This window comes from Agaricus bisporus (assembly GCF_000300575.1).
Source record: "Agaricus bisporus var. bisporus H97 unplaced genomic scaffold AGABI2scaffold_13, whole genome shotgun sequence".
NCBI classification, from domain to species: Eukaryota; Fungi; Basidiomycota; class Agaricomycetes; order Agaricales; family Agaricaceae; genus Agaricus; species Agaricus bisporus.
Window position 1 is genome coordinate 548,814 of NW_006267348.1, and position 27,915 is coordinate 576,728.

Here is a 27,915-nt window from a genome sequence, read left to right on the forward strand (position 1 = left end):
AGAAGAGTGATGGTATTGGCTGTATGTCACATGCATAACAGTGCATCTGTCTCGAGATTGAGGTCCTGGATTATACAACAGAAATTTGCGCTGTTTCCTCTTTCTGTCCCGAATACACGTTGTTACGCATACTGTTCCAAACTCTTTCTGAATTCAGCCCACCTCCCATCATTCCAAGTCATCAAATCCTTGAACTCCTTGCTATCCTTCCCAATGCAAGTCTCCACCGCATAAATCATCCCACCGACCGCAAAATCCGCAAAAGTAACGGTATCTCCCATAAAATACGGTCCCATGCTCTGACTCAACCACCCATAAAGCGTATTATACGACGCTTCGACCTTTTTCCAAGCCTCCACCCGCTCTTCTCCTTTCGGTTCATAGTCCGCCAGAGGCTTCCCATACCTTCAAGTTTCAGCACAAACTTGGCTATAATATTCTGCACTTGGCGGGTTCAAAATCCTAAAGAACGTTGGAATCAAAAACGGGAAAGTTGGGACCCTAAGTTCATTGAACTGCGCATAGAATGAGGCTTGTAGAGCTTCGGTGCCCGGTGGGAATAACTTTGGTGTATCCGGATAGGTTTTATCAAGGTATTGCGCGATCTTGTATGAATCGGATACACCTGTGTTGGTCGAGTCGTCGAAAATGGAAGGAGAGGTATACATTGGGCGTCCATCGGCCCATGTCGAACTAGGTGGAATGCCGACTTTCTTCAACTCACTCTCTACCTCGGGAAGCTCGAGGTTCACTGTCCTGTAAGGGAGCTTTTTGTAGTTTAAAGCAAACCTGACGACCACAAGGGGCATCGTTCAATAGAAATGACAGTGGCATCACTAGTACTCGCATCATACCTCGTCTTGAATGGGTTTTGGGACCACGTCGTTTGTGGGCTTTTCCTTGCTAGATCGTAGAAGGTAATCATGCTGGGTATATATTGAGGGGGGAACCTTGCTGCGTGAGGGTGCTTTTCTTTTTATAATAATAAGGAGATATAAGGAGATATAACAGGGGTACTAAGCATATCTGTATATGTCTGTGATATAGCCGATCCCCGAATGAGGAAATGTCGTCATATCAGCAATTCTCGATTGTGGCGAGATATTGCGAACTAATGGGCGTGAGGTCGGCGTCGAAGATTGTAGTGAAAGGTGGAGAGTAGGAGATCGAGGGTTCCTAGGCTCGGATCAGGGAACAGAGTCGCCAGACAAGCGAGTACAAGCCCGAGAAAACACACCGGGCTCGTTCCTCGCGCGTTGTTCCACATAGACATGGATTATGGATACCAATACCACAGTATACAAATCCAATCCAATCCTCCGGAGCTTGTACACTAACCAGTGTATTTACTCTAGTCGATCTAACTCCGATGTATATGTTTCCCTCAGAGAAAGAAATCCCAAACCCTCCAAAATTGCAATGAAGGAGCGCGCCAACTATTCGTACAAAGCTAAAATCACAAAGGTGCTCTAATGTTTCTTTCTATCAAACAAACCGAGACAGCAGCAAACGGAAATCAAAGTCCGAGTCCTCCTTTTGCAGGCATACATCCACATCTACAACTTCGCGTATCATCCATCACCTCCAATTCCGGTATACACGCAGCGACAGCTTCGCACACAAGACGATCAGGATGCCCTTCCTGACAAGGTGACCTATGCGTCAATTTCAAGTATTTGAGCGACCACGGTGCAAATCTACGATTTTCAAATTGCGCGCAGAATGCAGACCTCTCCGCTTTCTAAATAATGATCATCATTAGTAGGATTAATCATAAAGCAAAGTTTGTAAAAAACCTGGTGTACTGTCTCCCACCCGTCGAAACGTGGCTGCGCATAAGTTATTCTTAGAGACGTCAGCCCAGGGAGGCTTGATGAAATGTGTAGAAACAAGTCCGGGGTGAGATCCTGCACCTGAATATGAAGAGAGCGCAAACCCAGTCCATATTCAGATAGATTTCGTAGCAGATTCGTGATATCTTCTTCGTTTAGATAATTGGGCGAGAATTGTATCTTGAGTGTCTTTATATTTGGAGCGAAATGAACGAATGATGGGAGATGGAAAGGTACTCGGGGTTTGGTGTAGGAGTAGATGCCTATATCAAATTCGGATAATACGGGCAGCGAGAGTCTTGGTAGTACGTCGAAGAGAAATTGCTGAGTGGTGTCGTCAGGGAGCAGAAAGCGTCTGCACTTCAGGACGAGGCATTCGAGAGTAGATGCGTTGAGGGTAAGGAAATTCTCTAGGTATTCGAATCGGGGTAATGTTGATAGAAGCATGGGTATTGAGAGCTCGAGACGTTTCAAGCTCGGAAGACAGCCCAAATCTCGGAATACGTTCGAGACATCAATGAAAGCAGGGTCGGCAAAAATGAGGGTGCGTAAGGATTGCTTATTGGATTTGATGAAGGTGGTAATGGCGTCGCACAAATCATCTAAATCCTCCTCCATGAAGAAATCGTGTGATGCTGCTAGTTTCAGATCCAGGTATTCGAGGCCAGGAAATGGAGACAGAGCCGCTAGATGAGACTCTAGGAGCTCGTTCACCTTGTGCACGGTGGCATTAATGCTCAATTTGCGTATGACTGGACCTCGTGCAGACAAGAGATCAGAGAGAAAGTCAGAAAAGACCGGGTCCCACATTTCATCTAGAACGAGGGAGATATGATCGAGTTGACGCAGGCGAGGTAGAGCTTCCGTGAGAGTTGATAGGATATCTTTTGCGCAGCATGATTTCGAGGAGCAGAGACTCAAAAGTGAACGGGTTCTGCGGAAGGCACGCGGTGGGGTAGGGTAATCCAGATGGTAGAAGCAATGGGACCAGATATCCAGCCTTCGTATATAAGGTGTAACCAACGGCGCCCTGTGACAACATGAGGCGTGTTCAACAGGGTACAAAATAAGAGACGACGTGCTGAAGTTGGGCAAGTGTATGACCATTAGCCTCGGTGAGGTCGAATCTCCAATGCAAGGTGTCCATCGCATAATCGAAAAAGAGGCGGTTGACGCCGAGCAAGTTGCGAGCAGAACATGGTGGTAGGTAGGAGAGGATTTTAATCCAGAGCTCAGCAGGTAGATCGGGGATCATGGAGAAACAATTTGGAAATGCACTGCAGCCAGGAACGACTTGCTTTTATTGTATTCCCACGCATTCATTTGTGTCTCGTGACTACTTGGGTGGATCTGTATACGTAGTAACCACACTCCGAGCAAGCGTAGCCAAGAATCTCCGAAGGCGCCATCGGTACAGCTGCGTACGAAAACCAATGATGGATCCAAGGAAAACAGCCAGACGTGACCCGCCATGCGACCAACAGTGGATAGACGAAATAATTGTCAGGTCGCTTTCAACGATCACAAGATGAGTCCTTATTGGTATAGGAAACACGGTACGTCGAAACAGAAAAAGAGAGAAATCCCATTACCCACATGCCAATGTTAATCTCAGACTTTCTTAGCTCTGACCCGCCAAGAGCGCCCAAGCAGTTCTGCTCTAAAGACGGCCACCCAATTTTTCGAGGCTCAGAGTAACCCTCAGTTTACTAATACGCCAAGCCATTGCCATATATCACCTACTTTCTAAAGGCTGTTCCTCGACTAAAGGCCGTTCCCCGACTTCGTTATCTTTCGTGAAACGATTCACCCCACCTGTTTTCCGGCACGGAACTCTCTAATATCACACGAATGTCAACCGTTGGGAAACGAAGCACAGTGCGTCATTCCTTGGCGATCGGCTTAATAATCTTGGCCGCTATCTGGATTCTGGAAGATCGAAGCAGGGAGTTTAAATTTGACAATGCAACTGAGACCACATATTTGCTAGACATCGACTTCGTACTGTCCGAGCTATATCATCTTGAGCATGATTACCTTCTACGATATCGCGGTAAAGGATCCCATTAAGACAGCATCCCCAAATACATGGAAGACGAGGTGCGTTATACTATTATATTATAACATTATACTTATCGTTATCAGATTTGTCCTCAACTATAAGAAGCTTCCATACAAGACCGTCTACCTCGAGTTTTCCGACATAGAGAATGAATTTAAAAAGCTGGGCATTCCTCCTAGCGGGGCAGCTGGGCAGCCTTGGCCACCCTACACTTGTCCCTCCATCATCGATCACTCGAACAACAACACACCTATGACCGAATCATACGCAATTGCCGAGTATCTCGATAAGGCATACCCAGACACTCCCAAGGTGTTTCCTCCTGGTACGGAAGCCCTGCAAGCGGCATTTTACGCTCGGTTTTCCCAAGTCATGTACCTACTACATCCACTCATTAGTCCCAAAGTCCCCGAGTGCCTAAACTCACCGGCTAAAGAACATTTCATTCGTTCCCGAAGTGAACTACTCGGAATGCCTTTGGCAGACTTTGAACCAAAAGGAGAGGAACGCGTAGAGGCGTGGAAAAAAGTCCAAGCCGCATTTGATACCTTTCATGGGTGGTTGAAACAATCTTCAGGACCGTACTTTATGGGGGAAACCGTTACTTTTGCGGATTTCGTAGTCGGTGGCGTGCTATACGCGTTAGAATTGGTTTTCGGAGAAAGTAGTGAGGAATGGAAGGATATTTCAAAGTGGAATGATGGGCGGTGGGCTGCGTTCAAGGAGAGTTTGGAACCGTATGCGAACACCGATAATTAAAACTAGGTAATATAAGGTTTCTCGATTGCAGCGGAGACATGACTTGCTTCTCTTTTGCCTCAAGCAATTTTCTCTTGCTATTTTCTCTTGCTGTAGTTCAAAGATGAGAGATTCAAGCGAACAGGGATATGAAGCGTTACTACCTTCCGTATCGGACATGTCTTGGGGATCATCCATACGCTAGCGTAAGATGTCTGACCAGCGTCCGGAATCTTACGCGGTCGGCTTGGAAGTGCCTAGTGACCTCCGTAAGGCACGCCGCCTGACACCTCGCGCCAAGTTAAACGAGCTGTCAATAATAATATGCTCCACATCCAGCTGCACCGCGTCGGGATATGGTTTCGAAATTCTACGTAACAAGGTTTTTCGGTGCTCCCGAGAAGATGAAACGCTTGATCACATTAAAGTAAGCCACGCAAGGGTCAAAAGCTAGAACGTATCCTCGGAGAATGTACGAAATTAAGAGTTGTCAGAAGGTCCAGCTTCCAGAGAAAGAAATTAACAGACTTATTATTATCAACTTGCACGTCGCATCATCAATGCTGAAACCAGATTTTCGTACTCTTCCTCAACATCATAGAAATCAGCAAACAATGTTGGAGAATCAACAATCTCCAACTTGGGATCGATGGCGACTAAAAAAGAGCGCATAAGGCGTTGGCTCTTCGGAGCACTGCTACTACCCCTTTTACTAAATATCGACAGATTCCTCTTATTGAATTCCGATCAGGCCCACCTCAAACTGGGGACAGATGTGGGGTGAAATCAACAGTTCATGATCATGATCAAGATTCAACGCAATCGGCGAGTCTTATCAGATTTTCACCATTGTGTTTATTTTTAGCTCCCTGTACTCTGAAGCTCGGAAGTCCGGATACCGTAATTTATCCTTCTTTTGAGCGGATCTCTAGCACGAATTGCAGTGTTGAAAGCATGTGGTTCCTTTGTGTCATGCGGTTCGCCATTGAATAAAAGCACGACAGATGATCTTCCTTAGTGGTATGTACTCATCCACTCTGAATAGGCAATCTCATAATGAACTCGTCGCTTCCATTTAATCTTTAAACTCCTCCAGTTCTGAATCCAAGCCATGAAGTAATTTTTTAGCATGCCTTGGGAGGAACTAGAAGAGAAAAGGGTCGACGCTTGGAAGACGGTCGATGATAGATGGTCGGGTAAAGTGACTGGCAGTATTTTACAGTAGGGCCGTGCGGATTCGTGGTTGGTGGTTGGTTAAAGGATAGAGATATCCCGGCATATGAGAATATGCGAGCATGCATAATTAGGAACGAATAACGTACTTGTCAATGTCAATAGGGTTAATTATACTTGTTTCTTTAAATGGAACGGTGGAATCAAGATGCTGCAATGGGGTGCCAGTGGTTGGGGTAAACAAGAAGGTTTGAAGTTGGTATCCGGATCATAATAACTGATAGGGTGGAGTACGTTTCCACAACTGGGGCACATGTAAGACGTTGCCACCACTATCTTGCCCGTGGCCATCGATTCCTATTATAAGTTCGTATTATAAAGAAAGGAACCTTCGCGTAGCAAGATCGATGGTCATCTGAATGGTCGGTGGGAAAAGATTATCATGTATAAATGAGCGAATCAGTACCCCAACGATGCTAGGTCTCCCCTCGATATCTACCCAGCATGATTACCTTCTACGATCTAACAAAGAAAAGCCCGCAAACGACGTGGTCCCCAAATCCATTCAAGACGAGGTATGATGCGAGTAGTGATGCCATTATCAATTCTAACGATGCCAATCAGGTTTTCTTTGAACTACAAAAAACTCCCATATAACATAGTCAACCTCGAGTATCTCGAGCTAGAGCCCGAGTTCAAGAAAGTCGGCATTCCCGCTAGTTCGACATGGGCCGATGGACGCCCACTGTACTCCTCCCCTTCCATTTTCGACAGCTCAACCAACACAGGTGTAGCCGATTCGTACCAAATCGCGCAATACCTTGATAAAACCTATCCGGATACCCCGAAGTTATTCCCACCGGGTACCGAAGCTCTTCAAGCAGCATTCTATGCGCGGTTCAGTGAACTTCTTGGTCCATTTTTCCCGTTCTTACTTCCAAAGGTCCCTGGGCTTTTGAACCCTGAGAGTGCAGAGTATTTCAACCGTACTCGTGCTGTAAGGTTTGGAAAGCCTCTGGCGGACCTTGAGCCGAAAGGCCAGGATCGGGTGGAGGCTTGGAAAAATGTCGAGGCGGCATATAACACGCTTTATGGGTGGTTGAGTCAGAGCAAGGGACCGTTTTTCATGGGAGATACTATTACTTTTGCGGACTTTGCGGTCGGTGGGATGATTTATGCGACGGAAGTTTGCATTGGAAAGGATAGCAAGGAGTTCAAAGATTTGATGACGTGGAACAATGGGAGGTGGGCTGAATTTAGGAAGAGTTTGGAGCAGTATGCAAAATAACATGTATTCGGAACGGAAAGAGAAAACTGCGTTTTGACTCCGATATGTATTCTCCTGGGTTGGAAATTATTGGATTACTCTTGTTTTATATTTCTTGTTCTCCGTTTGGCGTTCAGCATACATCACTTGAACCTATCGCTTGTAATTCTCGCATCTTGAGCCCTTCAAAATCACGATGATTATCTCGCAACCTTTGTCACCTTGTGGAGCAGTGCGGAGCAAAGGAAATTCTGGAAGAGATGTGTTGATGATTTTTGCGTATCATGCACATCATTGGAGTCGATAGAATCAACTGATGAGCACGAATTGAGGACATGGCAATTCATATCCACCTCCAAAATTCGTGCTGTTGCGTTCATCATGATCGTGATGTTGATGGATCCGAAGAAATGGCTTTTGGACAGCATGCTGGCCAGATGAAACTCGAACATCCTCTTTCTCTCATAGATTTGATTTGCGGCAGACTTGAGAACTTTGGTGACCCTCCATCTGACCAACTGACCCAATATCAACTACCTTCGGATGGACGGTCTCATCGCTTCTCAGTGCCACATACGGCGGGCATGATTGATTCGGGGTAGGAAAAATCGTTGAGACGCTGGTCGGATGAAACCCGAGAGTGTAGTTTCTATCATAGATCTGAACTTTGACAGACCCCCCGTTGGGCTGGCGGGCCTGTTAGTTGACGTCTATTATGAGCAACCGCGCAGACTTCAAAGCACGATCAAAGATGGGAGATATCCAAAAGTAACAGCAAGTTTGATGGTTTCTCAGGCAGCCACGCCCAGAAGTCTTAAATATGAACTTCACTACACGCGACAAGTTGAAACCTCTATTAACCCACTTCGTGGAAGAACGCGCGAGGAATGAGCGCGGTCTGAGTTTTCGGAGTGATGTCCGTGTGTGTGAGCGACATCTATATATAACTGTCACATCACGATTTATAACTTATTCTACTACTACTACCTCTACTGGTGCGGTCGTACGCAGTGCCGCACCACTATTTTTATTTTATTCAGGATATCTTCCTGAGGGCTTATACCTACGCCCATTATCATTTCGAGGGCTTAGAACTACGCCCATCAAGATCTTCGAGGGCTTAGGACTACGCCCACTTCCCCCTCTATTGGGCTCTTATGGGCAACCTATGCCCGTCCTGTCTCTACTACGAGGGCAATACGCGTTTGCCCACGACATGTAAGTACCTACACTCCTGGCCCCTCCTTTTTGGGGGTGAGCTCTCCCCGGAACGCGTCGGCTGTGTCGGTGCCCTCCGTTTGGGGGTGACCCGACTGCGTTCCAGCTTCGATCTCACCACTTGGGGATCTCGGGCCCTACAGCCCTAGATCCTCAATCCCCAACCTTTAATGTTGGTTGGCCAGCGACTATCCGGCTCACGACGAAATCACCATTTGATTATGGACCCGGACTCTCTTGTGGATGTAATTCTCAGGGCTTTTCGATTATCAGTGTTGCGGCGTGTATGTTGCTTTCCAATTTCCTAAGGTGATTCTCGACTGAACTCAGGTTCTTGCCTCATGGCAGTACGTTGACTGTGAGATTCTTCAACTTCCTTTATTTCCAAATCCTGCCGCTAATCTATACTTCGCAGTTGCTGCCGGCTCCCTTCTTGTATGACCATGGCTTTGTACCTGAACTGAGTACATATTGAATCTTCTTCAGGTCTATGATTCTCTCCTTGTTCTTGACCTTGAGGTCACATTCATCTGGCAGTCGAAGTGGAGTTTAATGAAGGTGATGTATATCGTCAACCGGTATACTACCTTTATAGAATTATTACTCTTATTGATTTGTGAGCTCTCTCTATAATGATGCTTTTTGGATGATTTCTTTTTCTCACAAGACCCAAGTCCAAACCACAACTCGCGCTACTCATTGTCCGGGCCTCTTGAAAGCGGAATGGGGTACGTTTGTGTCATCTCATTGAAAGCCTTGAGTCTCACTGGTGGTATTAGTCCTGTATGTACTTGGAATTTACTTTGCGGAGTGTAGGTTCTCCACCATCAAATTTCATCTCTCTAACACTTCTCGCAAGTTATATTTGCAATGCGAACATATGTAATCTGCGGGAAAAGAAAAATCTTTTGGGCTCCCATCGGCATTTTCGGCTTTGGGACGCTCCTCTACAACCTCATTTATAATTTGTCAATATTGAATCGTGTACAATTTCGTAAGGCTTGGCCCATCAACTCGCCAGTACCTACGTCTTGCTAATCGAATTTAGTTTTTATTGGTCTGGTCATCGATGGATGTCTCCCTGCCTCGGAGGCGCTACCATTGAATTGGTCGAATGGGTGGATATTCGTGGTATTCTTGACAATATATGATGGAGGTAATTAAATCAAGTTGTTCAATGGTGGGGATTTCAATCCGAGCCTTACCAACGAATATTCATAGCTATGGTCATCTTGATTGGCTTGGTAACATTTGGTTAGTAAACCATATTGTATATCATATCTAATGCAAATTCTGACGATGCTATAACTGTAGGTGCATGGAGAAGCGACGCAAGAATTCGGTCGGATTTGTTCCAAGTGCTATATGGTGAAGGTAAGGATTTGACGAATGTCCCAGTCCCATACAAGTGGCTGACAGGTCGAAAGGTGTACTTTTTTATATCTATATCCTAGGTGAATCATCACTGCCGCACAATTGTCAATTGTTCGTACTTATGTTCCCAGTATTTTCTATCGCCTCACAGGTGGCAGTCAGCATAGTATGTCTCGATTATCTTCACTCTTCGATATCGTCGCTAAGCAGTTTATTTTGGCTGATATCCAAAAAATCAAGTCCAATCCTTACCTATTTATTTTGTGAGTAACTGTCCAAACTTGTTGTCAACTCATTTTTTTCTCATATTTGAACCCAGTATGGGACGTGTTGTGAGGTCAATTCTTGCCTCCCGGGTTATGCTTCATATTCGCGAGGTGGCTCATCGTCGAAGCCAAAGCACAATAATCGACCCTCGGTAAAAAACGGCTTGTCAGGTGTTCAACATGCGTGTCCTCTGGCCAGGAAGTATGATCAAAGTCAAGAATAAATTTATCTAACAGATAGTTCGAGTACAGTATTTGTAACAAATCGGTTTTAGTCGAGGGGTGTGTTTTGCGAATGGGGAGGTGTAACGATCGCAGTCAAGGTAATGAATTTATGAGTGGGTCATCTTTCGTCGGGTGAACTTCAGTCAAAGAGCACGCGGATTAACATGTTCGCCATGCCTACCGACAAGTTGACATGCGACACGATGGAAAATGAATTTTTTCAACATAGGCCATCATCTACCAGTTTGCAAGAGAGAATCAAGCTTTGATATAACGACCAATACGGTGCCAATGGAGATGTTCTTCTGGCTCGCCTTCCTTCCCCCAAACGTTGCTTTCCTTCCAAATACTTTCCCCAGCATCATTCCCAATTTCATCTATATACAAATGACTTGGTCGGTCAAGTCTACACCCATCAAACATAAAAGCCCAAAGCGGTGTCCACAGTCTTTGCCAAAACGCAACATCCTGCTTCGGACTGAGGACATGTTCGTAATACAAGAACAAACCCCCTGGTTTAAGGGTATCACGTATGAGGTTTGTTATCGATTGTTGAGGTGAGGGTATGGAACAGAGGGTTAGGATGGATATTATAGTGTCGAATGGGGTGTTATCGAGAGCGGAGAGGATGGCGGATGAATCTTGGACGCCGTATGGAAGGATGAGAAGTGAGCCATCGGATTCTTTGTATCCTTCTTGTGCACCGATGGCGCGAATCCGGTCGTGCATTTTGATATTAGGTTCTAGAGCGACGTATTTGGTTATCTTTTGACGGTCAAGATACTTCATCGTATGTCCGAAGCCTTAAAATAGACAAATCACCCTCAAGTGCGAAAAAAACATGTATAGTACTTACCAGCGCCGAGGTCAAGAACTGTGCCGTATGCATAGGGAGTGATGAGTTTTTCTTTGACAGGTCTACAAGCTTGATCTGCGACTGCGCCTAGGACATCCCAGATGGGAGTGAAAAATGTCTGCGAGAGTCTTTGAGGTTGGAGGAGAAGACCGGGAGATTGCCATATGGCGAAGCAAGTAGGCCAGAAGGCGATGCGGAGACCCCACCAGAGGTCGGGAAAGATACCAAAGGCGGTTGAGAGTTTCATGGTTAAACCTGGGGTATTAAGCGATCAATAAACTTTGAATGGTGACATCAGAGTGGGCAGGCTGTGTGGTGGAAGCACGTGATATGGTGGGAATGTTTTTTGCGGGGAACGCAGTAAGTGAACTCTGGGCTGGCAATTGTCGACATCTCTCCCTGCATACCACCGTCGTCCTCCCTGTAAGTGTCAGTATCATTTGTTATTCGAGAGGGAAATACTGACCTGTGTGTGCCACTCAGTTCCCCCACTCGTCCTTGCCAGCTACGCCACGACGAGCTCTCAGATACCCGTGCAATCCACTAGCCTTGATCTCAACCATCTACAAATCAACTTTACGAGGTGCGCGCTGCCATTGTTTGTCGCTTATTATTTGCCTGACATTGTTGGAAAGGAGCGGCGAATATCTAGAGCCATGCGTATACGAGCAACGGTCAACACACTCGGTGCTGCGCTTATAGCTGCAGTCGGCCGTCTCGACAAATCCCTCTCACCCGTCCTTACCCTTCGCAAACTGAGAGCCCATACCTTCACTCTCTCCGATTGCATGTTCATCTTCCATGCCCTCCTCGCCACTCTTTGGTTCACCCTAATGCAACACCCCGGATTCCCCATCAAACTTCTTATTCCCATCCTTTGGATAGTCGCTCTTCTCATCCCATTCACATCTCAATTCTTCGTTCCTGCCACTCCTGTATTCAACTATCTTCTTTCATTTTATTCAGCGCGATTTGTTCCGCAGTCTTGGAGACCAGGAATTTCTGTTGCTTTGCTTCCTACACTCGAATACGTCCTCTACGGTGCCAATATCTCTGATATTCTCACTCGATGGACACATCCCGTACTTGATATCATCGCTTGGTTCCCCTACGGTGTCGGGCATTTCGTTTTCCCCTTTGTCGTAGCCATCTTCCTCTGGCTTTTCCGTCCTAAAGAAGTCTTGCACTTCTGGGGTAAAGCTTTTGGTTACCTCAACCTCACCGGCGTCATTTTTCAAATCATCTTCCCATGTTCTGCGCCTTGGTACGAACTCATCCACGGTCTTACACCCGCCAATTACAGTATGAAAGGATCTCCTGGAGGCTTGGGTCGCATCGACGCTTTATTCCATTCTCATGGATACACAGTCACATTTTCAAATTCACCTGTCGTGTTTGGTGCTTTCCCTTCTCTGCACGCCGCATGCGCAACCATGGAAGCACTCTTCCTATCCCACTTCTTTCCGCAAATTGCACCCTACATATGGGCGTACGCTGGCATTTTATATTGGGCAACCATGTATCTCACACATCATTATCTTATTGATGTAGTTGGTGGTGCATGCCTTGCTACAGCGTTTTTCTATCTCTTCTTGCCTAATGAATTGAAAGGTCCTGGTGCGACTGCACCTCCAGGTGGACTTGCCAATGCATTGAGACATGGCAATGTACCATCCTCTTCGTCATCTAAATATGAGAGATATGATTTAGAAGATCCGAGGAGGAGGAGAAGGGTGATTCATGATGCGGATGAATTTGAGTTGAGTGAGACGAGTGAGGATGAGGAGGAGGTGGATATTACGTTTCGTTCGCCTGGGGGTGTTCCGGTTATGACACCGCAGTCGGCGAAACCGCTTTTGGATAAAAGTCAGCGTTCGGCGGAAAGAGAAAATGATAATAGAGGAGGGAAGAAGAATGGGAATGGGCATAGACATACGGCTAGTATTGTGAGTTTGATTAGGGGAGAGGAGAGGGGACCGGAGGATGGATGGAGTCCTGTTACGCCGTCGTTTGGTGTTGCGAATTCGAGGTAGGAAGGAGGTGACTAGGGAGGCGTTTGAGATGGGGGTGAGGTAGGGATATTGCTACAGCCTACTTACTAGTTGGTTGGGAGAGAATCTGTTCTTGATTATTTTAGTAGTTTTTAGATATAGTTTCATTGTAAACATTTGGAAATAGTATATATACATATATACAAAAAATTTTGTCTTTCAAAGAATGTTGATCTCGTTGTGGCCGGATAGGGTTGTATTGTTCCGAGTGAGAGGTAACTCTTTACTATTACTACTACCACTATTCTTCCTCTCCTACGGTGTTTCATACATCGACTAGACTTCAATTTATCTTCTTTTTTACCATTTTGTCCAAGCGGATAGTATGCTCCGTAAAAAAGCAGAATAATTTCGAGTCATGTCTAGTATACTAACACCGTAGGAGAGGAAGAATAGTGGTAGTAGTAATAGTAAAGAGTTAATTTAGACGTGTTCGTCGTGTTCGTATTACTAAGCAGGAATTGGGACACACGGACACACGGACGCACGACCGAGAAATCACGCCGCGCGAGGAACGAGCGCGGTGTTCCACTGATTAATGCAAATATTAACGCGGTCTATCTAGGTGCAGTGAATTTGAAGTTCAAAATCATGGAAAGATTTGTTCGGTGAGAGTGTTAACCAGGCTTATCTGGAGCAGGTCGAACTCCATAATCTGTTGAATTTGGAAGCGGAAAATGATCCAGACTCTGAAATGGATGCAGATGATATTCCACTTGACGAATAGACTGAGTAGACTCTTTTACACCAGTGAGATACTATCCTACAGGCTCGTTTGTATTTGTAGCTGTTTACGCTAATAATCCTTTGATGACAAATTTCGGGAACCGGTCATGAACCGGTCATGACCGGTCCCCGAAATTTGTGACCTCTTGAACGGTTCACGACCCGTTCATGACCTGTACCTGAAGGTTCATGACCTGTTCACGAATGAGACATCGCCTGCTCATGGACATGTGGCATCTATATGATGCCGTCACACTCTTCAATTCTTTCGGATTTTTCTCCAGTTTCAACCGAGACTGAAACTGACTCTCATTTTTCTTTGAAAGGAATATCATCTTCAACTTCTCCTTTCTTTGCACTTTTTTTAATCACCTTCCTGGCAAATTTATTTTACCTTTGACTTGCCGCGTGGGGATTTCATTTTCGTCGCTTATCGTGCTAGCATTGAAGTTCTAGGCTTCATTCATACTCATTACCAGATGGGATGCATATGTTGAACTAGTAGAAGCTTTCATTGAATTTATAGAATCCTCTATCATTTCCTAAGGTCTTTCATGTTGGTTATCGGATCCGTCATGCAAGGAGACACTACAGTAGGTGATTTGATTTTTGATTAAAGCTAAGTAAAGTGGAACTAAGATCCGCGGGACGCGAATAGAAGGCGATTCTAAGGCGCAGTAATGGCTAAAAAAAAGATGTGGCGTATGCGAGTTTCAGCCTCCGGCACTTGTATTAAGAAGAATCTTGGTATGGTGGTGATCTGGAAGATCCGGTTTTTGTACGCTCGGTCCGCATGGCCAGCCTGAGAGTTGACGTTGGCTATAGGCTAAGAGATTGTCAAATGTGTACCAACGCGACACTCGATATTTATATAAAAGCATCCGAAAAACACAGCAAATATATATCGCCAAGCCCCGCAGAGACTGTTCATCTCATGGATCCTTTGCTCGCCGAAAATGTTAACCTTGGATTAACTACAGGGAGTGATGCCACTCAACGATTTTTCATTTCTCAAGAGTTCTCGGATTTCAAGTACGTCTTGCCATCTGACGAAGAGGAACGAGAACGGTAAGATTTTGACCAGTCTGTCTGAATGCCAGGGTTGAAAACCTATTTTACGGCAGGTTGGCTTTCCAAAGTCAAACAATTATCAAACTGTTCGATGATAAGACAATCTTGACTCCTGTGGTTTTGAACGACGGTGATTCCATCCTTGATAGCGGGACGGGTTCAGGTATGATTCTTTTTTCCGCTCGAGCAATACATACACTACTTAAATTGAATCAACAGGACACTGGGTCCTTTCCTGTTCAAAGGACGTTCCAGCAACCATCAATCTCCATGGAATAGATATCTCGTCACGTATATTTCCCAAGGCACCATCCTTGCCACCCAACGCCACTTTCCTCACAGCTTCAATCACGTCCCTACCAAACGACTGGACCAACAAATTTTCCCTCATTAACCAACGTCTCATGTGTGCTGGACTTAATGCTGAACAATGGGATGCTGCTTTGTCGGAAATTCATCGTGTTTTAGTTCCAGGCGGATGGATTCAACTTATCGAACCGCATTGGATTCTGCAATCCCCATCCGAGGCCATACAGAAGCACAAGGCGTTCAAAATGAAAAACGATTTATGCTTCAAGAGACAAATTGTTATCGACGCTGTCAGCGTTCTTGAGCGTTGGCTTATAAATGCGGGGTTTGTAAATGTGAAGGTGGTCGAGAAAAGGGGATTACCTCTAGGTTCGTGGGGAGGCGAGATTGGTATTGGGGGAATGAATATCATTTCGCAATTTTTGCGCAGCCTTAAAGAGCCAATAATTCGGGAAGGGGGATTTGGAATGGTGGAAACTGGAGAGGAGTGTGAGGCTGCCGTTGATGAGTTGGCAGAGCTTTGTGAAACCACACCGGCGACGTTCTACGAGTATTGGTTGATTGTTGCGCAAAAGCCCCAACTGTGACAGTGAGCCATACTCGACCAATTGCTTCCTACAAATGTATTTGTGCGAAAAAAATACGTTTGCTAGCATAGGGTCAAGTTCCATTCCCCTTTCCACCTTAGTTATATTATATATCCTGTTCCCTCAATGGGGAGGATATAATATGCCAACAACGCGTACAAGAGAACAAGACTATATTATATTAACCTCAGTATCAAGAATATCTTTCGGGTGAGCTTCAAGTCATCAAGCCAGAGTTCCGAATCAGTCGTTCCGCTTCTTTTGACCGAGGTATAATTCGACATCCAAATGGTTCAGGGTACCTGTCGGATATTCAGCAAATTATAAGCTGAGAAACGCCTGTTACCCACGAGAGTAAGCCATTTGTCATATTCGGTTTGATTTTTATCTCTTTCCCATTGTCATCAAGGCTAGGTTTAATATCAAAAACCGTCAAAACGTGAGTCATCGTCGAGAATAAAGCCGCATCGCTGAAAAAGCGCCCAGGACAGATCCTTCTACCAAATCCAAATGATGCAACGTTTGGATCCTGAACAGATGGATCAAGCTCGCCATTCTTGAGGAAGCGGTCCGGATTGAAAATGAAAGGATCTTCGTAAATTTCAGGGTCATGAAGAATTGACCTGAAAGTCATTCAGAAATGCGGGTTAAGAGTTCGGGGAATTCCCTTGTTGCTTACCATGCATTCCCAATGACATAAGTACCCTTCGGGATATAAAATCCATCGTATTCATCTGCATTAGTAGCCATATGGGCAATGGCTCAAGAAGATGAAGTTGGAATGGTTTTATATCTAACCTGAAAGGGATGCGTACCAAGTGGCGCGACAGGCTGCCATCGTCCGGACTCTTTTAACAATGCATTGATGTACGGAAGGCTGGGTCTGTCGTTGAATTCAGGTAGGCGACCACTTAGGACCCGATCGAGTTCAGCCTGGGCTTTCTTCTGTACGTCGGGATAGATTGCCATAGCCATGAAAAACGAGGTCACTGACGAAATTGTCTAACAGAGTCGTTAGAAAGCCACAAGAACAGCCACTGTGATTCTCACTGTATCTGCGCCCGCTGCAGATAGCTGTAAACATTGACAAAAACCCAAGCACTTGAAACTTACCAAGAAATCCAACGGCACATGCATCACGTCGTACGAGTTCTTCCTCTTTGCTCTCTGGGCTCTCGCTGTCAGGGATGCTCGCCATCATCGCAGTAGCAATGCAAGGTTTAGCAGTTCCCGCTTTCTGTGCGCACCATCAATGTTGTATAGACAAAAAAAAGACGAACTGGCATCACCATTTGTTCTTTCACAGAGTTCCAGAGACTGTTGGCGACGATTGAGTTAAGGTAGCGCCATTCATTTGCTTTCCTCTTCCATTCAGCTCCGGGAAACCATTCGGGGATTATTTTCATTACAGGAAACACGTCCACTAGGAAGGAGCCTGGATTACCGGCCGCAGCTAGTCCTTCAGTCGTGGTCTCGGCATGACCAACATATGTTTCGTTTTCCTTCACGTCCATGCCATAAACGGCCTTTAGAATACTGTCCGCAAAAGTACTATTCGAATACCATGAGATGACGGTCTGCCTCGGACACTACGAGACGTACTATCGGATATGTTGTTTATATCTCTCCGGAGATTCCAGTACACTGCGGACAAATGCGCGAGCAGCATCAATTTGGATCGGATGATATCTATTGATGACATTAGGATGGAAATGGTCATGGAACTGGCGACGGCGTCGCCTCCACCATGTTCCATATCGCTGGAGTCCAAAAATGTAATCCCAACCCATCCTAAAATAAATCCCAATCAGTATACGCTGCACATCCTACAACGGAAATTATGGAAATCTACGAACATTTCATTCAGCATCACCAGACGAGGACGGTCAGAATAATTAGAGGACCGCCGTTCGAAAATGTCGTACACTCTTTTAATACTTCCGAGAACGAGAAAACCCTGGCCAAAGACCGTGAAGTAGATCATGTCACCTAGTCTCAGATTATCAACAGGCGGCAACATGAGTCGAGGATGGAGAAAATTGACCATGTATTTTGAACCACTTGTCATACTCTAACCAAGCCTTATATGTGGGAAACGAGAAGAAACTACCGATAATGGGGTAGCCTTTCGGGCCCGGTGGAAGTGGAAGGTTGTTTGGATTCTCTCGACGTTCTTGTATACATCCGTGAGTAAACCATGCGGCGAAGACTATCCCAGAGAGAATGAGTAGGTCTGTGGTTGAGAGGGATAACATGGTGTGTCAATCGCTTATTCAGGTAGTTTTATAGCTGGAGCGTATGTTACTATGGTGGAGTTGCTTATTAAAAGATTCGACCCACCAATTTCTTGCCATTCTAAAAGGCGAGAGTGGCTGGGGTTTGTGTAGATGAAAGAAAGATTTTTCCTACGCGTGATGCTATTCGGATGTAATATAGACCTATACTTTGCCTTGAACCAGAAACAGTGCTCTACCTTTCATGAACAGTTCAGGAAATGTGAACGCAATTGTGTCAATTTGAAGAACAGATACATTTCTTGAGCCGGGTCGTCGCTGGTCAACGAACAGCAAAAGTCGAGAATTAAGGGCCTTGGGCTGTAGGGCTGGAGATCCCATAATCCCATGATCCGGGGTCACGAAATCCATCAGCTTCTTGAATAGCATATCACACGGCCCGGAATGCGTGTAAAAAGAAGTTAAGAAGACGTAAAAACAGATAGGATTCACATAACCATGTGCACCTTGTGGGCATCAAAAACCGGATTGACTCTTCCTGGCGAGTTGTTATCTTGAAGATAAATAGTGATCCACTAGCGCTGAGGTGCTGATCCTACCGCCATGACTGTTGAAGAAGTCGAATACCCAAGGCATCTAGGGTTTCGAACGCACGAGGATACAGAGATGAGCATTATCTCATATGAGCCACCTATGGTAAGTACCTCGAAGTCGAATGTCAAGTATGGACCACTCTGAAAGTCACCTAACAAGCGACTTCCATAGAGGAAGATTCTATTGTTGTCAATGATGCTTTTGAGGAGCCCGCTCAAACCCCGGGAATGAATAGAGGGGGATGACGGGCAAGAGTTAGGGTTTAAAGAAGGTGACAGTCCACCTGTTCGCCTCGCCACTGCGGATTCTAGGAGGCTGTGACAGCGCTCAGCCCTACGAATTAGGTATGGAAGTTTGAATACGATGGGTCTCCCATTCTGCCTCTTTTCCAAAGTCACCCCACTGGCAGTACCGTCGCACTTGTTCACCCCAACCGACTCGAGCTGCTTACTTGTCAGTCGTCTACATTACAGATTGAATGCTCACGGAGCGAAGAAAGTTGGCGGTCGCCATCAACAATTCGATTGTGGCAATATCGCCCCGTCGCTCCCCACAAACGTATTTGTGCAAAAAAAAAATTTTGCTAGCATATTCGTACATGGGTGAATCCTTCCCTATGTCAAACTTGGCCCTCTGACTGCCTATGAGATGGGGGGAAAATGAATAGAATCATCAGCGAGCTCGTCTTTTAAAATTCAGGAATTTTTTTTCACCAATTTGGGCATTGACAACTTCTAGTGTCATCGAGAATTTGCAATCCATCTATAGAATTAGCTATTGTCGCGTGCAGCTCAGGGGGTGGATGTCCATCCAGGCAAGCTGACATTCTGGCTATTCTTAGGTATTTAAGAGACCAATTCGGGTATTTACGGCCCTGAAATAGTTGACTGAAAACCCATGGGGAGTGCTATACAAACATTTCAATTAGTCGGCTCGCAGTAAGAACGAAATGTTGAACACCTCAATCGGACCATCCGGCCTACACGCAAGATTCACGTATGTGATGTTGAGGGATTCGAGCGACGGAAGGTGCGATGCAATATGATCCAAATGCTTTGGACTTAGATAATGCAACCGAACCTTGAAAGAGCGTAAAGCGACCCGGCTTTCATACAGATTTTGTAACAGACTTCTGAAATCGTAGTAGTTGCCTAAATCGTTCAAGACGAGTTCTTTTATGCCCGGAGCGAAATTGCGAAAGGGAGGTAGATGGAAGGGCATTGTGGTTTTGTTGTAGATATCCATGGAAAATTCGGATAGCACGGGAAAATGGAGGTTTGGCAACACATCGTCCAGAATTATTTGATAAGCGCTGTCGAACTGCAGAGTCGAATGTAAAATCGAGCGCATGAACTTCAAGTTGAAGTATTCAAGCGTGTTTCCGTTGAGGAGAAGGAATAACTCCAAAATTTCAAGACGTGAGACTTTCGCGATGGATACGGAGAGCTCTAGTTTCTTCAGGTGCGGAAGGCGGCCAATATCAAACAGGGACGAAGTGTCAACGAGTGTAAATTGAGGGTGTACATGAAGAACAAGAGTACGCAAGGAGCGTTTATGAGCTTTGATAAAAGCAGCAATGCCGCTGCCAGTCCTGTTGCCGACCCGCAATCCAGCAAAACGTGACTGTGCGTCGCGGAGCCGCGTAATCTTCAGTTTCAGGGAGAGGTATACGAGGTGAGGAAGCGAGGACGACTGCGTCGAAAAGAATCTGAGCCAGCCAGAGATCCCGAACAAATCCGCATCAATGTATAACTTCTGAAGGGATCCTCCTTTTTGTGACAGAAGAGCTGACATGAGACTAGAGAATGCTGGCTTCCACTCCAGATCGTAGAGATAGAGAGTGACCTCTTCAAGTCGGGCGCAATGCAGAAGAGCATCCCTGAGGGCTTGAATAAGCGTTGTTGGTTCCGCGGACTGATTCGTTCGACACCCCGGTGGAGAACGGAAACGCGAGTTGTCATAAGGGTGTGGACTGGACCTAATTTCTAGCCGCCGCACATATTGAAGTCCGATTGGCGATCTACCATGCAGGGGTAAGCATATGTTCTCTAATACAACGAATGGATTATTGCACCGAATTCTTTCCAGTGTCCGTAAATCCGCAGATAGGACTTCCAACTTCTCATATTTATCCTCCATCGCCAAATGGAATAGTCGACGATTGATGGGAAGCAGTCTACGAATATAACCTGGGGGAAGATAAGAAAGGACTCCCATCCAGAGCTCCAATGGCAAGTCTGGAGTCATGGTGAGAGCTGTTGTGGAATAGTAAAGTGTAAAGCTGTGGCGGTCTCATTCTCATCACAATGTGTGTATGGGTGTGTTTGGCCCTAAAGTGATTTGGAAGACTGGAATCACGAGCACCGAGGGTGTAAACGCTGGCGACTCGTGAACGGGCGCTGCACACTCGGAGTATCATATCGTGATGCACGACAGGAACGATCGTCATTGAAACACCTCATAGGGCTAGTAACAATGCTCGCAACCGTACCCACATCAAGAACAAGACATAATTGATGGCGTGCAACAAAACATTCTTTAGTAGTTCACATAATTCATTGGACTAAAGAACGAGTTCTAAGGGAGTGAGGATGAAACGAACGTTCTGAGTCGAAGCAACAAATACGGTACTAGTTAGCAATTATCGTCAAAGCATAGGGCTAGTTTTGGGGTGGGACTGGTCCAGAGATCTACTGGTTTATCTAGTAGCACTTCAGAAAACATAGCTTTACCTTGGAAAGATTTTGTAGGAGCATTTTGAACTCGTTGCATCTCTGAGTACGAACTTCAATATATTCGGAGCGAAGATCGTGAAGCGGGGTCAATGGAAGGATAGCCGTACTTTCTCGCCCATATCGATGCTTACTTCAAGGAGGTAGTTGGAGGATCGGGAGCACCTTATTGCTAAGCTTTTGGGAGGTTTCGAACGGATCCAGACGAAAATCATATGTGTCTGGAGCTTAGATCGAGGTGTCGAAATTACAAGACACGCAGAACCAGAAACCCCATAGGGAGGAACCCGACGTCTTGGATTGGGTCAGAACGTCAGCGAAAGTGATGAGAGTTGACTCATAGTGTCTAAGGTATCTTCATGATTTTTGGTGAATGTGACAATTTTTCGGGATAAAGCAGCAGTATGAGTTGAAAGTTCCCTATTCAAAAAAGACTCTGTTTCATAGAAGAAAAATTTCGCGCCGAACTCTTCTAATGTTGCAAGAATGTGAAATTGATATTTCATATTGCGATATCTGTCGGTCATCGACAATTGAAACAGCTGGGGGCTGACAGTCGGTACCTGGAGGAAGAAAAAGAGAGAAATTTCACATCTAAAGTTCCAATGCGAAATAGAGGACCATGGTGGGGGGATGAAAGCACTTAGAGGGAAACATGTAGAAACGAACCAGGTTATTGTCGAAGTGCAAATGATACGGGTCGGAGCCGGGTGAGGGGGCCAGGACTTGTGATGATTACTGGTGTGGCAGTGACTAAGTACCATATCTCGGGATTAGAGAAAGCTGCATACCGATTTTACCTGATAACTTTTCAAGGACGCCGGGGATCAATTCCTGGATAATTTGTACTTTCACAAATTTTCGTTGGGCCGGGACTCTGCTCTGAGCAGGGACTTCAAACTCAGTGACTGAATGTCGGTGTGACCGTGTGACAGGTCAGTTGTCGTCGAACGCACGCGCCGACTCTCACTCATCCCCGCCAGGTCCCCGCCCGCTTTTCTCTTATTTTCTCCCCTGTCTCCGGTGTATTCCACCACACCCCGTCGACAACATGGGCGACTTCCCCTGGGAAATCATAAAGGCAGAGACTCTTAGATTCATCGCCCGCGACTTGGGCATCAAACGGAACTTAAAACGGGATGAGACCATTGCGTTTTTGCGCTCTGTACAGAAACGGGGATGTATGTTGCCCTTTCCGACTTCCATGAGCATTAGCTGACGGAAGTTAAACTGTGATTTATATTGAATTCCGATCATGAAGTGGGACCTGCCTTGGTGGAAGTACTTTCCAGAGACATTGGGCATGCCACCTCTACGCAAGATGATGAAGCTGATTCTTCTTCACCTGCAACACCCACCCCTCCCACACCGCCTTCCGCAAGGACAAGGTCCAAGCCTATTGCCTCGCCATCTCGTCGGACTAGTTCGCGTAAACGCCCAGCTCAGGAGATGGAACCTTCCTCCCTCACTGGCAACGAGGACGAGGATGAGGACGCGGAGGGTGAGACTGACGTGGGAATGGATATCGAGCCGGTATCCATATCGGCAAGTAGGCGGAATGCCCCCTCCAGGAATAGCAAACGAGTGCGGTTGTCAGATCCTGGGCCACCGCCTGCCAGGAGCACCAGGTCAAAAGGCGCTGCCCAGAATTCCGTTTCAGCCATGACTCTGAGGTCATCCCCCAGAAGCAGCTCCACCAAGCGTGCCACTCAAGCCCGCGAGAGACCGGGTGCCAGCAAAAAACGAACCAGTCGCCCATCTAGAATACAAGCTCCTGTTGAAGAAAACGAGGAAGAAGGGGAAGATGCAGATGCAGAAGGCGAGGACGACATAGAATCTGAGGAAGAGGCAGAGAGAACCTCGACAGGCGCCGGTGCACTCGCTGCTGTCCTAACGCGGGCCAGCATGCAGTCCAGAACCCCTCGTCGCCGAGGTCGCCCTCGCAAAGTCTCCCAAAAGCAAGTTCGAGTGTCAAAGCCAAGAGTCACTCGGCCGCGACCCCAACCTTCTGTTACTTCACATTCTCACTCTGGTCCTAGCGCAGACATTAATGTTGATTCTCCTCGTCCGAAGCGTATAAGCAAACCAACTGCCAAGGCAGCCTTATTGGGGGCATCGAAACGGCCCATGTCTATACTCAGCAAGGCGGTACGTCCCTCCAAAAGGTCTGCCGGTGCTGTGCTCTCTCGAGTTCGATTTGGTGCTGGGGAATTGCCTGAAGGTGCCAAAGAGGTGTTTGATGGTGTCGTTTTGAAAAAACGTATCAGTAGAGGAAGCGATCGAGATGTCCTTAACGGTGTCATAGGGTATCAGAGCCGGGGATTGCAGCTGGATGAGTTTGTCGCGAATGGCATTGAAAGGCAGAGTGCACTAGAGAATGGACACGACGACGCAATGTTGACATCAGACCCTGTGCTCGATCGCGAGGATGCGTCCACGTTGGGAGGATCAAACAAAGGTGGATGCACCGATATGTTGGCCTTATAGTCTACTTATTTGTTGTTTGCCAGAAAACGATTTCTCATTCAGAGACGTGTCGGAAAGCAGCGATGGACGAGCTGGTACGTTCTTAAAATTGAACCCCGGAAAATAAGAAAACTCAACTCGCTTCAGAACGCGTTTTAATGGGTGAAGAAGATGCTGAGGGCGAATCGGAGCATGAAATGCCTTTGAACGTAAATCCAAGCACGGTTATGCAGGAATTGAGTCAACTTCAACATCAGACGGACCAATTAAATCTGAACGATGTACAACGCCCACTCTTCCCTCACGTTCCCCGACCTGAAGCTCCCCAACCTGAAGCTCCCCAAACTCAGGTTCTCCCAGTTGTTTCTGGTTTTGAAATCAACCCGTTCGCTCCGGAGCCTCAGCTTCAATTTCAGGCACAGGTTAGCGTTGAATTCCATGCTGGGCCTCAATCGGGCCCATCGGGTCAACAACTCGAGCCACAACAAGCTGCAGAAACTGCGCCATCGGAGCAGGAACCTGTAGTCCAATCCGTTACGTGATTTTTGGATCGAAATAAAAAAAAATCGGCTTCGGAAAGGATGAAAAGGATGATGTTTTCTTGTAGCGTCTTGTTGTATTTAAGCAGTTCATCCTTATGGATAGTATTTGGGGTTGGTGAATGAGTCGTTCTCCCGAACAGCTTAGTGCAGACGAGGTATAAAAGAAGAGCAACTATTTATTATCCAATGACCCTCACGTCCTATTCTATTCTATATATTCTATTTCATTCGTTCTCAAAGCGATGCGAGGCTCGAGCATTAGTTCTCAACTATGAAAGTGAAAAAAAGGATTAGGGTATCGTGGGAAAGAATGTTTAACACGGCAGAACTTCAGTCCTTACGTGCACGCTTGTTAGGGTGTCCATTGTGTCCGTTGTGTCCATTGGCATTGGAAGCGGAGAAGTATTCAAGCTTCTCGGATGGGTTCGGTTTGATGGTCTTGGCGCCCTCTTGCCAATTTGCAGGGCAAACCTCACCGAATTGATCCTGTTCAAAAATGTCTTCTCAGCCAGCAGTAAAAGAATGAAAGATGAAGAAATAACTGACGGTGAATTGAAATGCTTTGATCAGTCGGAGGGTTTCATCAACGGAACGTCCAACGGGAAGATCATTGACAGTGATTTGCCTGAACATCAAAAAATTATACTTTGATGAATATTCTAAATATAAATGTTCGCGACGCGACACTCACCTCACGGTACCCTTGGGGTCAATGATGAAGAGACCACGAAGGGCGATACCTTCATCCTCCAACAAAACACCATATTCGCGAGATATGTGCATGTTTCTGTCGGCGAGAAGAGGAAGCACGAGGTCAGGACCAAGTCCACCCTCCTTGCGAGATTGCGAAGCCCAAGCGTGATGGGAAAACTTCGAATCCGTAGAGACCCCTTGAAATGTGGTTTTTTCTGCTTGAGAAAATGGAGGAATTAATTTGAAGAGGAGAGTGCTTACCGAGTACTGTCGTGTTCAAGGCTTTGAACTGAGAAAGCGCATCGTTGAAAGCAAGAATCTCACTATTTTCTTGTTATGAGGACTTGACACGAAAAATTTGTAGCGGATACATGCTTACGTTGGACACACAAAGGTGAAGTCCCTAACAGATATTCATCAACAGAGCAATAATGAGGCATAAAATTCAACATACATGGGATAGAACAGCATAACAACCCTGCAAAAAGATACAACATCAAATTTCAATTGAGTTTGAAAAATACCGACTCGCGATTTTACCATTGACCGAGCAGGCTGGACAAGGATATTTCTTGGAACGAGCCATTCACTACGGCGTCTGCGTTGAAAGGAGGAGCTGGGCGTTGAACGAGAGCAACCATATTTGAAGGCAATTTTCGGCTAACGGGTTGAGTAGGAATGGAAATAAAAAAAGTCGTCCCTTTTCAATGTAATAACGCGTTATTTGAGTTTATTTGGCCCGTCCTATCGGCACTGAGGCAGGCTAACCGGTCACTAAATTATGTAGCGTTCCGTTTCATCCCGAGCTAATTAGACAAATGTTCCCCCCAAGTTCTCCCGTAAAGTAATTAGTAAATGTGTCCCGTTTCGTAAAACCGTTCTCTCGACAAGATCGGTTACATAAGCAGATCATCCTATGTATAGTCGCTTAAATGGAGCTGATAAATACACTTGACTCTGTATTATATCCAGAGCCGTACAAACTTTATGCAAGAGACCGTATCCAATCCATCACCTCCAAAGCCCATTCCTCTCCTTGCCCAGTCGAAAGAGCAGCGAATATACTGATATGATTATGCCTTTTGGCGATCAAATGGTTGATGGGTCGCTGAAGGAAAGTCTCGAGTTCATGCCGAAATTTCTTCCTGATTTCCTCGACAATCGGAGGATCCCACTCGCTTTCACCGAACAAGATATTCGGTAGCGTATTGAGTCCTTTACTTTTGGCTGATCTCAACAAGGTGAGGGCCGAATGAGATTCCTGCTTATCGCCATAATACAGCTGGAAGGGCTCGCCCAACTGAGAACGGGGATCATAGTAATAATACCCTGCCAGGAGAACGGCACCTCTAATTTTGGATCGGAGAGGAGAATGCACGGCAAGAACTTCGGGTTCCAGCAATAACGTGGCAAGGTGAACTGCTCCAGCTGAATGACCAAGCATGAAGATGTTATCTGTGTCGGGGTTCGGCGTGGTTTGACTCATAAGTTTATCTCGATTTGCGGTTATCCACTGAACGGCGTCTCGTATGTCTTCAACCGGTTTAGGGTATTGAGCAGACATAGGAGGGGACGCAAGGCGATAGTCGGGAACAACCATGATAGCGCCTTGCCGAGCAAAGAATGCGCCGACATTAGGATAGCTCAGTGAGGGAAGAGGAAGGACGCGATCTCCTGCTACAAAACCGCCTCCATAAATCCAGAAGAGGACAGGTGTTTTCGACGATTGTATTGTCGGAGGATAGTATATATCGAGCTGCATCAAAGTTGTGAATTAAATTGATAGGCCTTTCGAGGGTGACGTACTTGGTGGCGTTCTTCGGTTCCGTACTTGAATGTAGACCTCTGCACGCCAGTAATAGCAGACAAATCATTGTTCATGGCTTCATTAAAAGCCATAACAGCTGAGATTCAATGAGTCCAGTGGTTCATTAAACAAGCAGCTAGAACGTACTGGGACCAAGAACATCAAAAATCTCTATTTTCCCTTCATCTTTCAACCTCGATACGGCGTCCATGACTTCTCTTTGGTTGCAGAGCGTGGTTGGGCTAGATTCAGTGGGTGATGAAGCCGGAGGAATGAAAATGTACTAACTTGTACTTGCTCAAAGCCTGAAAGAGTCGGAAGTAGTGTTGTCGTAACGTTGAAGTTACCGTTGAAAATCTTCAGTTAAGTAGCGAGTAGAGATTGAACTAGACAAACTACTCGAGGCACTTGTCGCCTCGTTCTATCTACGACAAGGTCACTTATATACGAGAGTACAGACAAAGAGTAAACAACGGTAAATACGAGAATAAAAGGAAATAAAAACATACGGATATTGACCGCAATATCTAGCCGAACGGATGGGTTTCTAGCGTTCGGGCGCCGAACGCTTGAATAATATAAGGCCCGGCTTTGACCTTCGGCCCCGGCTCGGGCTCGGGCTCGGGCTCGGGATTGAGGGGCCCTGAGGTAAGGGGGCTCCGGCGTGCAATATGCAGCGTACATACAAATCAAGAATCAGTGATAAAAAAAAAAGAATGTTTCCGAATCACATAGGAAGGTTGATCAGTCAGGATGCATACATATTACAACTCCTGTCTGACATGATTGAACTGTCAGGGTCAGTACATTGCGACTTCAGACCCAGACCACCATGGTTTCTGACTAACCGTATAGTACTCATTTCGCCAGGAAAGCGGTATTGAATCCCATAAGTGTAGGGATACTCAAAATTGAAATGTTCCGTAGTACCGTACCATTTCGATTGTTCACAAAACATAGAAGGATATAACCAGCCTTATATCAGATATCTATATACATGGAGTTGATAAAAGATATTTTCAATCGGAATTCGGCGTAGAATCTAAGTATCTCTGGAGGATGATCACTTTATAGAGTTGACATCTGCATATT

The 27,915-nt window shown here is 45.9% G+C and overlaps 13 protein-coding genes across 13 annotated transcripts; 6 read left to right on the forward strand and 7 right to left on the reverse strand.

The window, feature by feature from the left end:
- Positions 1-122: 122 nt before the first annotated feature.
- AGABI2DRAFT_146311 (hypothetical protein) lies at positions 123-925 on the reverse strand (the record flags this gene model as incomplete). The annotated part of the gene is made up of 3 exons (XM_006456426.1): positions 123-395; positions 426-789; positions 855-925. The coding sequence occupies 3 exons, from the start codon at positions 923-925 to the stop codon at positions 123-125; spliced, it is 708 nt and encodes a 235-aa protein (XP_006456489.1).
- Positions 926-1,516: 591 nt separating this feature from the next.
- AGABI2DRAFT_122390 (hypothetical protein) lies at positions 1,517-3,087 on the reverse strand (the record flags this gene model as incomplete). The annotated part of the gene is made up of 4 exons (XM_006456427.1): positions 1,517-1,741; positions 1,797-2,590; positions 2,655-2,862; positions 2,911-3,087. 4 exons carry the CDS (start codon positions 3,085-3,087, stop codon positions 1,517-1,519), a joined length of 1,404 nt encoding a protein of 467 aa, XP_006456490.1.
- Positions 3,088-3,831: 744 nt separating this feature from the next.
- Positions 3,832-4,807, forward strand: AGABI2DRAFT_195590 (hypothetical protein). Its single transcript, XM_006456428.1, has 3 exons — positions 3,832-3,932; positions 3,978-4,711; positions 4,738-4,807. Exons 1-2 carry the CDS (start codon positions 3,862-3,864, stop codon positions 4,651-4,653), a joined length of 747 nt encoding a protein of 248 aa, XP_006456491.1. The 5' UTR covers positions 3,832-3,861; the 3' UTR covers positions 4,654-4,711; positions 4,738-4,807.
- Positions 4,808-6,289: 1,482 nt separating this feature from the next.
- Positions 6,290-7,235, forward strand: AGABI2DRAFT_195591 (hypothetical protein). Its single transcript, XM_006456429.1, has 2 exons — positions 6,290-6,380; positions 6,430-7,235. Exons 1-2 carry the CDS (start codon positions 6,310-6,312, stop codon positions 7,091-7,093), a joined length of 735 nt encoding a protein of 244 aa, XP_006456492.1. The 5' UTR covers positions 6,290-6,309; the 3' UTR covers positions 7,094-7,235.
- A 1,235-nt stretch (positions 7,236-8,470) lies between these two features.
- On the forward strand, positions 8,471-9,000 carry AGABI2DRAFT_139229 (hypothetical protein; the record flags this gene model as incomplete). Its single annotated transcript, XM_006456430.1, has 5 exons — positions 8,471-8,574; positions 8,639-8,648; positions 8,706-8,725; positions 8,777-8,913; positions 8,968-9,000. Coding segments are annotated over exons 1-4 (227 nt in total), but the record flags the coding sequence as incomplete, so codon positions are not given.
- A 1,368-nt stretch (positions 9,001-10,368) lies between these two features.
- Positions 10,369-11,259, reverse strand: AGABI2DRAFT_181101 (hypothetical protein; the record flags this gene model as incomplete). The annotated part of the gene is made up of 2 exons (XM_006456431.1): positions 10,369-10,958; positions 11,012-11,259. Coding segments are annotated over 2 exons (793 nt in total), but the record flags the coding sequence as incomplete, so codon positions are not given.
- A 127-nt stretch (positions 11,260-11,386) lies between these two features.
- On the forward strand, positions 11,387-13,044 carry AGABI2DRAFT_188420 (hypothetical protein; the record flags this gene model as incomplete). The annotated part of the gene is made up of 3 exons (XM_006456432.1): positions 11,387-11,434; positions 11,495-11,594; positions 11,647-13,044. Exon 3 carries the CDS (start codon positions 11,668-11,670, stop codon positions 13,042-13,044), a length of 1,377 nt encoding a protein of 458 aa, XP_006456495.1. The 5' UTR covers positions 11,387-11,434; positions 11,495-11,594; positions 11,647-11,667.
- A 1,678-nt stretch (positions 13,045-14,722) lies between these two features.
- Positions 14,723-15,939, forward strand: AGABI2DRAFT_188421 (hypothetical protein; the record flags this gene model as incomplete). The annotated part of the gene is made up of 3 exons (XM_006456433.1): positions 14,723-14,856; positions 14,913-15,022; positions 15,079-15,939. The coding sequence occupies 3 exons, from the start codon at positions 14,723-14,725 to the stop codon at positions 15,753-15,755; spliced, it is 921 nt and encodes a 306-aa protein (XP_006456496.1). The 3' UTR covers positions 15,756-15,939.
- Positions 15,940-15,972: 33 nt separating this feature from the next.
- On the reverse strand, positions 15,973-18,010 carry AGABI2DRAFT_78318 (hypothetical protein; the record flags this gene model as incomplete). Its single annotated transcript, XM_006456434.1, has 10 exons — positions 15,973-16,057; positions 16,106-16,378; positions 16,435-16,516; positions 16,571-16,757; positions 16,806-16,819; positions 16,869-16,992; positions 17,045-17,306; positions 17,358-17,546; positions 17,612-17,744; positions 17,800-18,010. The coding sequence occupies 10 exons, from the start codon at positions 18,008-18,010 to the stop codon at positions 15,973-15,975; spliced, it is 1,560 nt and encodes a 519-aa protein (XP_006456497.1).
- Positions 18,011-19,507: 1,497 nt separating this feature from the next.
- On the reverse strand, positions 19,508-20,830 carry AGABI2DRAFT_122397 (hypothetical protein; the record flags this gene model as incomplete). The annotated part of the gene is made up of 1 exon (XM_006456435.1): positions 19,508-20,830. The coding sequence occupies one exon, from the start codon at positions 20,828-20,830 to the stop codon at positions 19,508-19,510; it is 1,323 nt and encodes a 440-aa protein (XP_006456498.1).
- A 1,427-nt stretch (positions 20,831-22,257) lies between these two features.
- AGABI2DRAFT_195600 (hypothetical protein) lies at positions 22,258-24,441 on the forward strand. Its single transcript, XM_006456436.1, has 4 exons — positions 22,258-22,496; positions 22,577-23,773; positions 23,826-23,876; positions 23,929-24,441. The coding sequence occupies exons 1-4, from the start codon at positions 22,367-22,369 to the stop codon at positions 24,321-24,323; spliced, it is 1,773 nt and encodes a 590-aa protein (XP_006456499.1). The 5' UTR covers positions 22,258-22,366; the 3' UTR covers positions 24,324-24,441.
- Positions 24,442-24,653: 212 nt separating this feature from the next.
- AGABI2DRAFT_77750 (hypothetical protein) lies at positions 24,654-25,657 on the reverse strand (the record flags this gene model as incomplete). Its single annotated transcript, XM_006456437.1, has 7 exons — positions 24,654-24,809; positions 24,870-24,948; positions 25,015-25,213; positions 25,278-25,339; positions 25,396-25,419; positions 25,471-25,494; positions 25,557-25,657. The coding sequence occupies 7 exons, from the start codon at positions 25,655-25,657 to the stop codon at positions 24,654-24,656; spliced, it is 645 nt and encodes a 214-aa protein (XP_006456500.1).
- A 344-nt stretch (positions 25,658-26,001) lies between these two features.
- Positions 26,002-26,897, reverse strand: AGABI2DRAFT_211510 (hypothetical protein; the record flags this gene model as incomplete). Its single annotated transcript, XM_006456438.1, has 2 exons — positions 26,002-26,772; positions 26,823-26,897. The coding sequence occupies 2 exons, from the start codon at positions 26,895-26,897 to the stop codon at positions 26,002-26,004; spliced, it is 846 nt and encodes a 281-aa protein (XP_006456501.1).
- Positions 26,898-27,915: the final 1,018 nt, after the last annotated feature.

Coding starts and splice junctions, on each gene's coding strand:
- AGABI2DRAFT_195590 (XM_006456428.1), top strand. CDS start 3,862: ATGATTACCTTCTACGATATCGCGGTAAAGGATCCCATTAAGACAGCA. Junction 3,933..3,977: donor CCAAATACATGGAAGACGAG/GTGCGTTATACT, acceptor TATCGTTATCAG/ATTTGTCCTCAACTATAAGA.
- AGABI2DRAFT_195591 (XM_006456429.1), top strand. CDS start 6,310: ATGATTACCTTCTACGATCTAACAAAGAAAAGCCCGCAAACGACGTGG. Junction 6,381..6,429: donor CCAAATCCATTCAAGACGAG/GTATGATGCGAG, acceptor GATGCCAATCAG/GTTTTCTTTGAACTACAAAA.
- AGABI2DRAFT_195600 (XM_006456436.1), top strand. CDS start 22,367: ATGGGCGACTTCCCCTGGGAAATCATAAAGGCAGAGACTCTTAGATTC. Junction 22,497..22,576: donor CTCTGTACAGAAACGGGGAT/GTATGTTGCCCT, acceptor CCGATCATGAAG/TGGGACCTGCCTTGGTGGAA. Junction 23,877..23,928: donor AAGCAGCGATGGACGAGCTG/GTACGTTCTTAA, acceptor AACTCGCTTCAG/AACGCGTTTTAATGGGTGAA.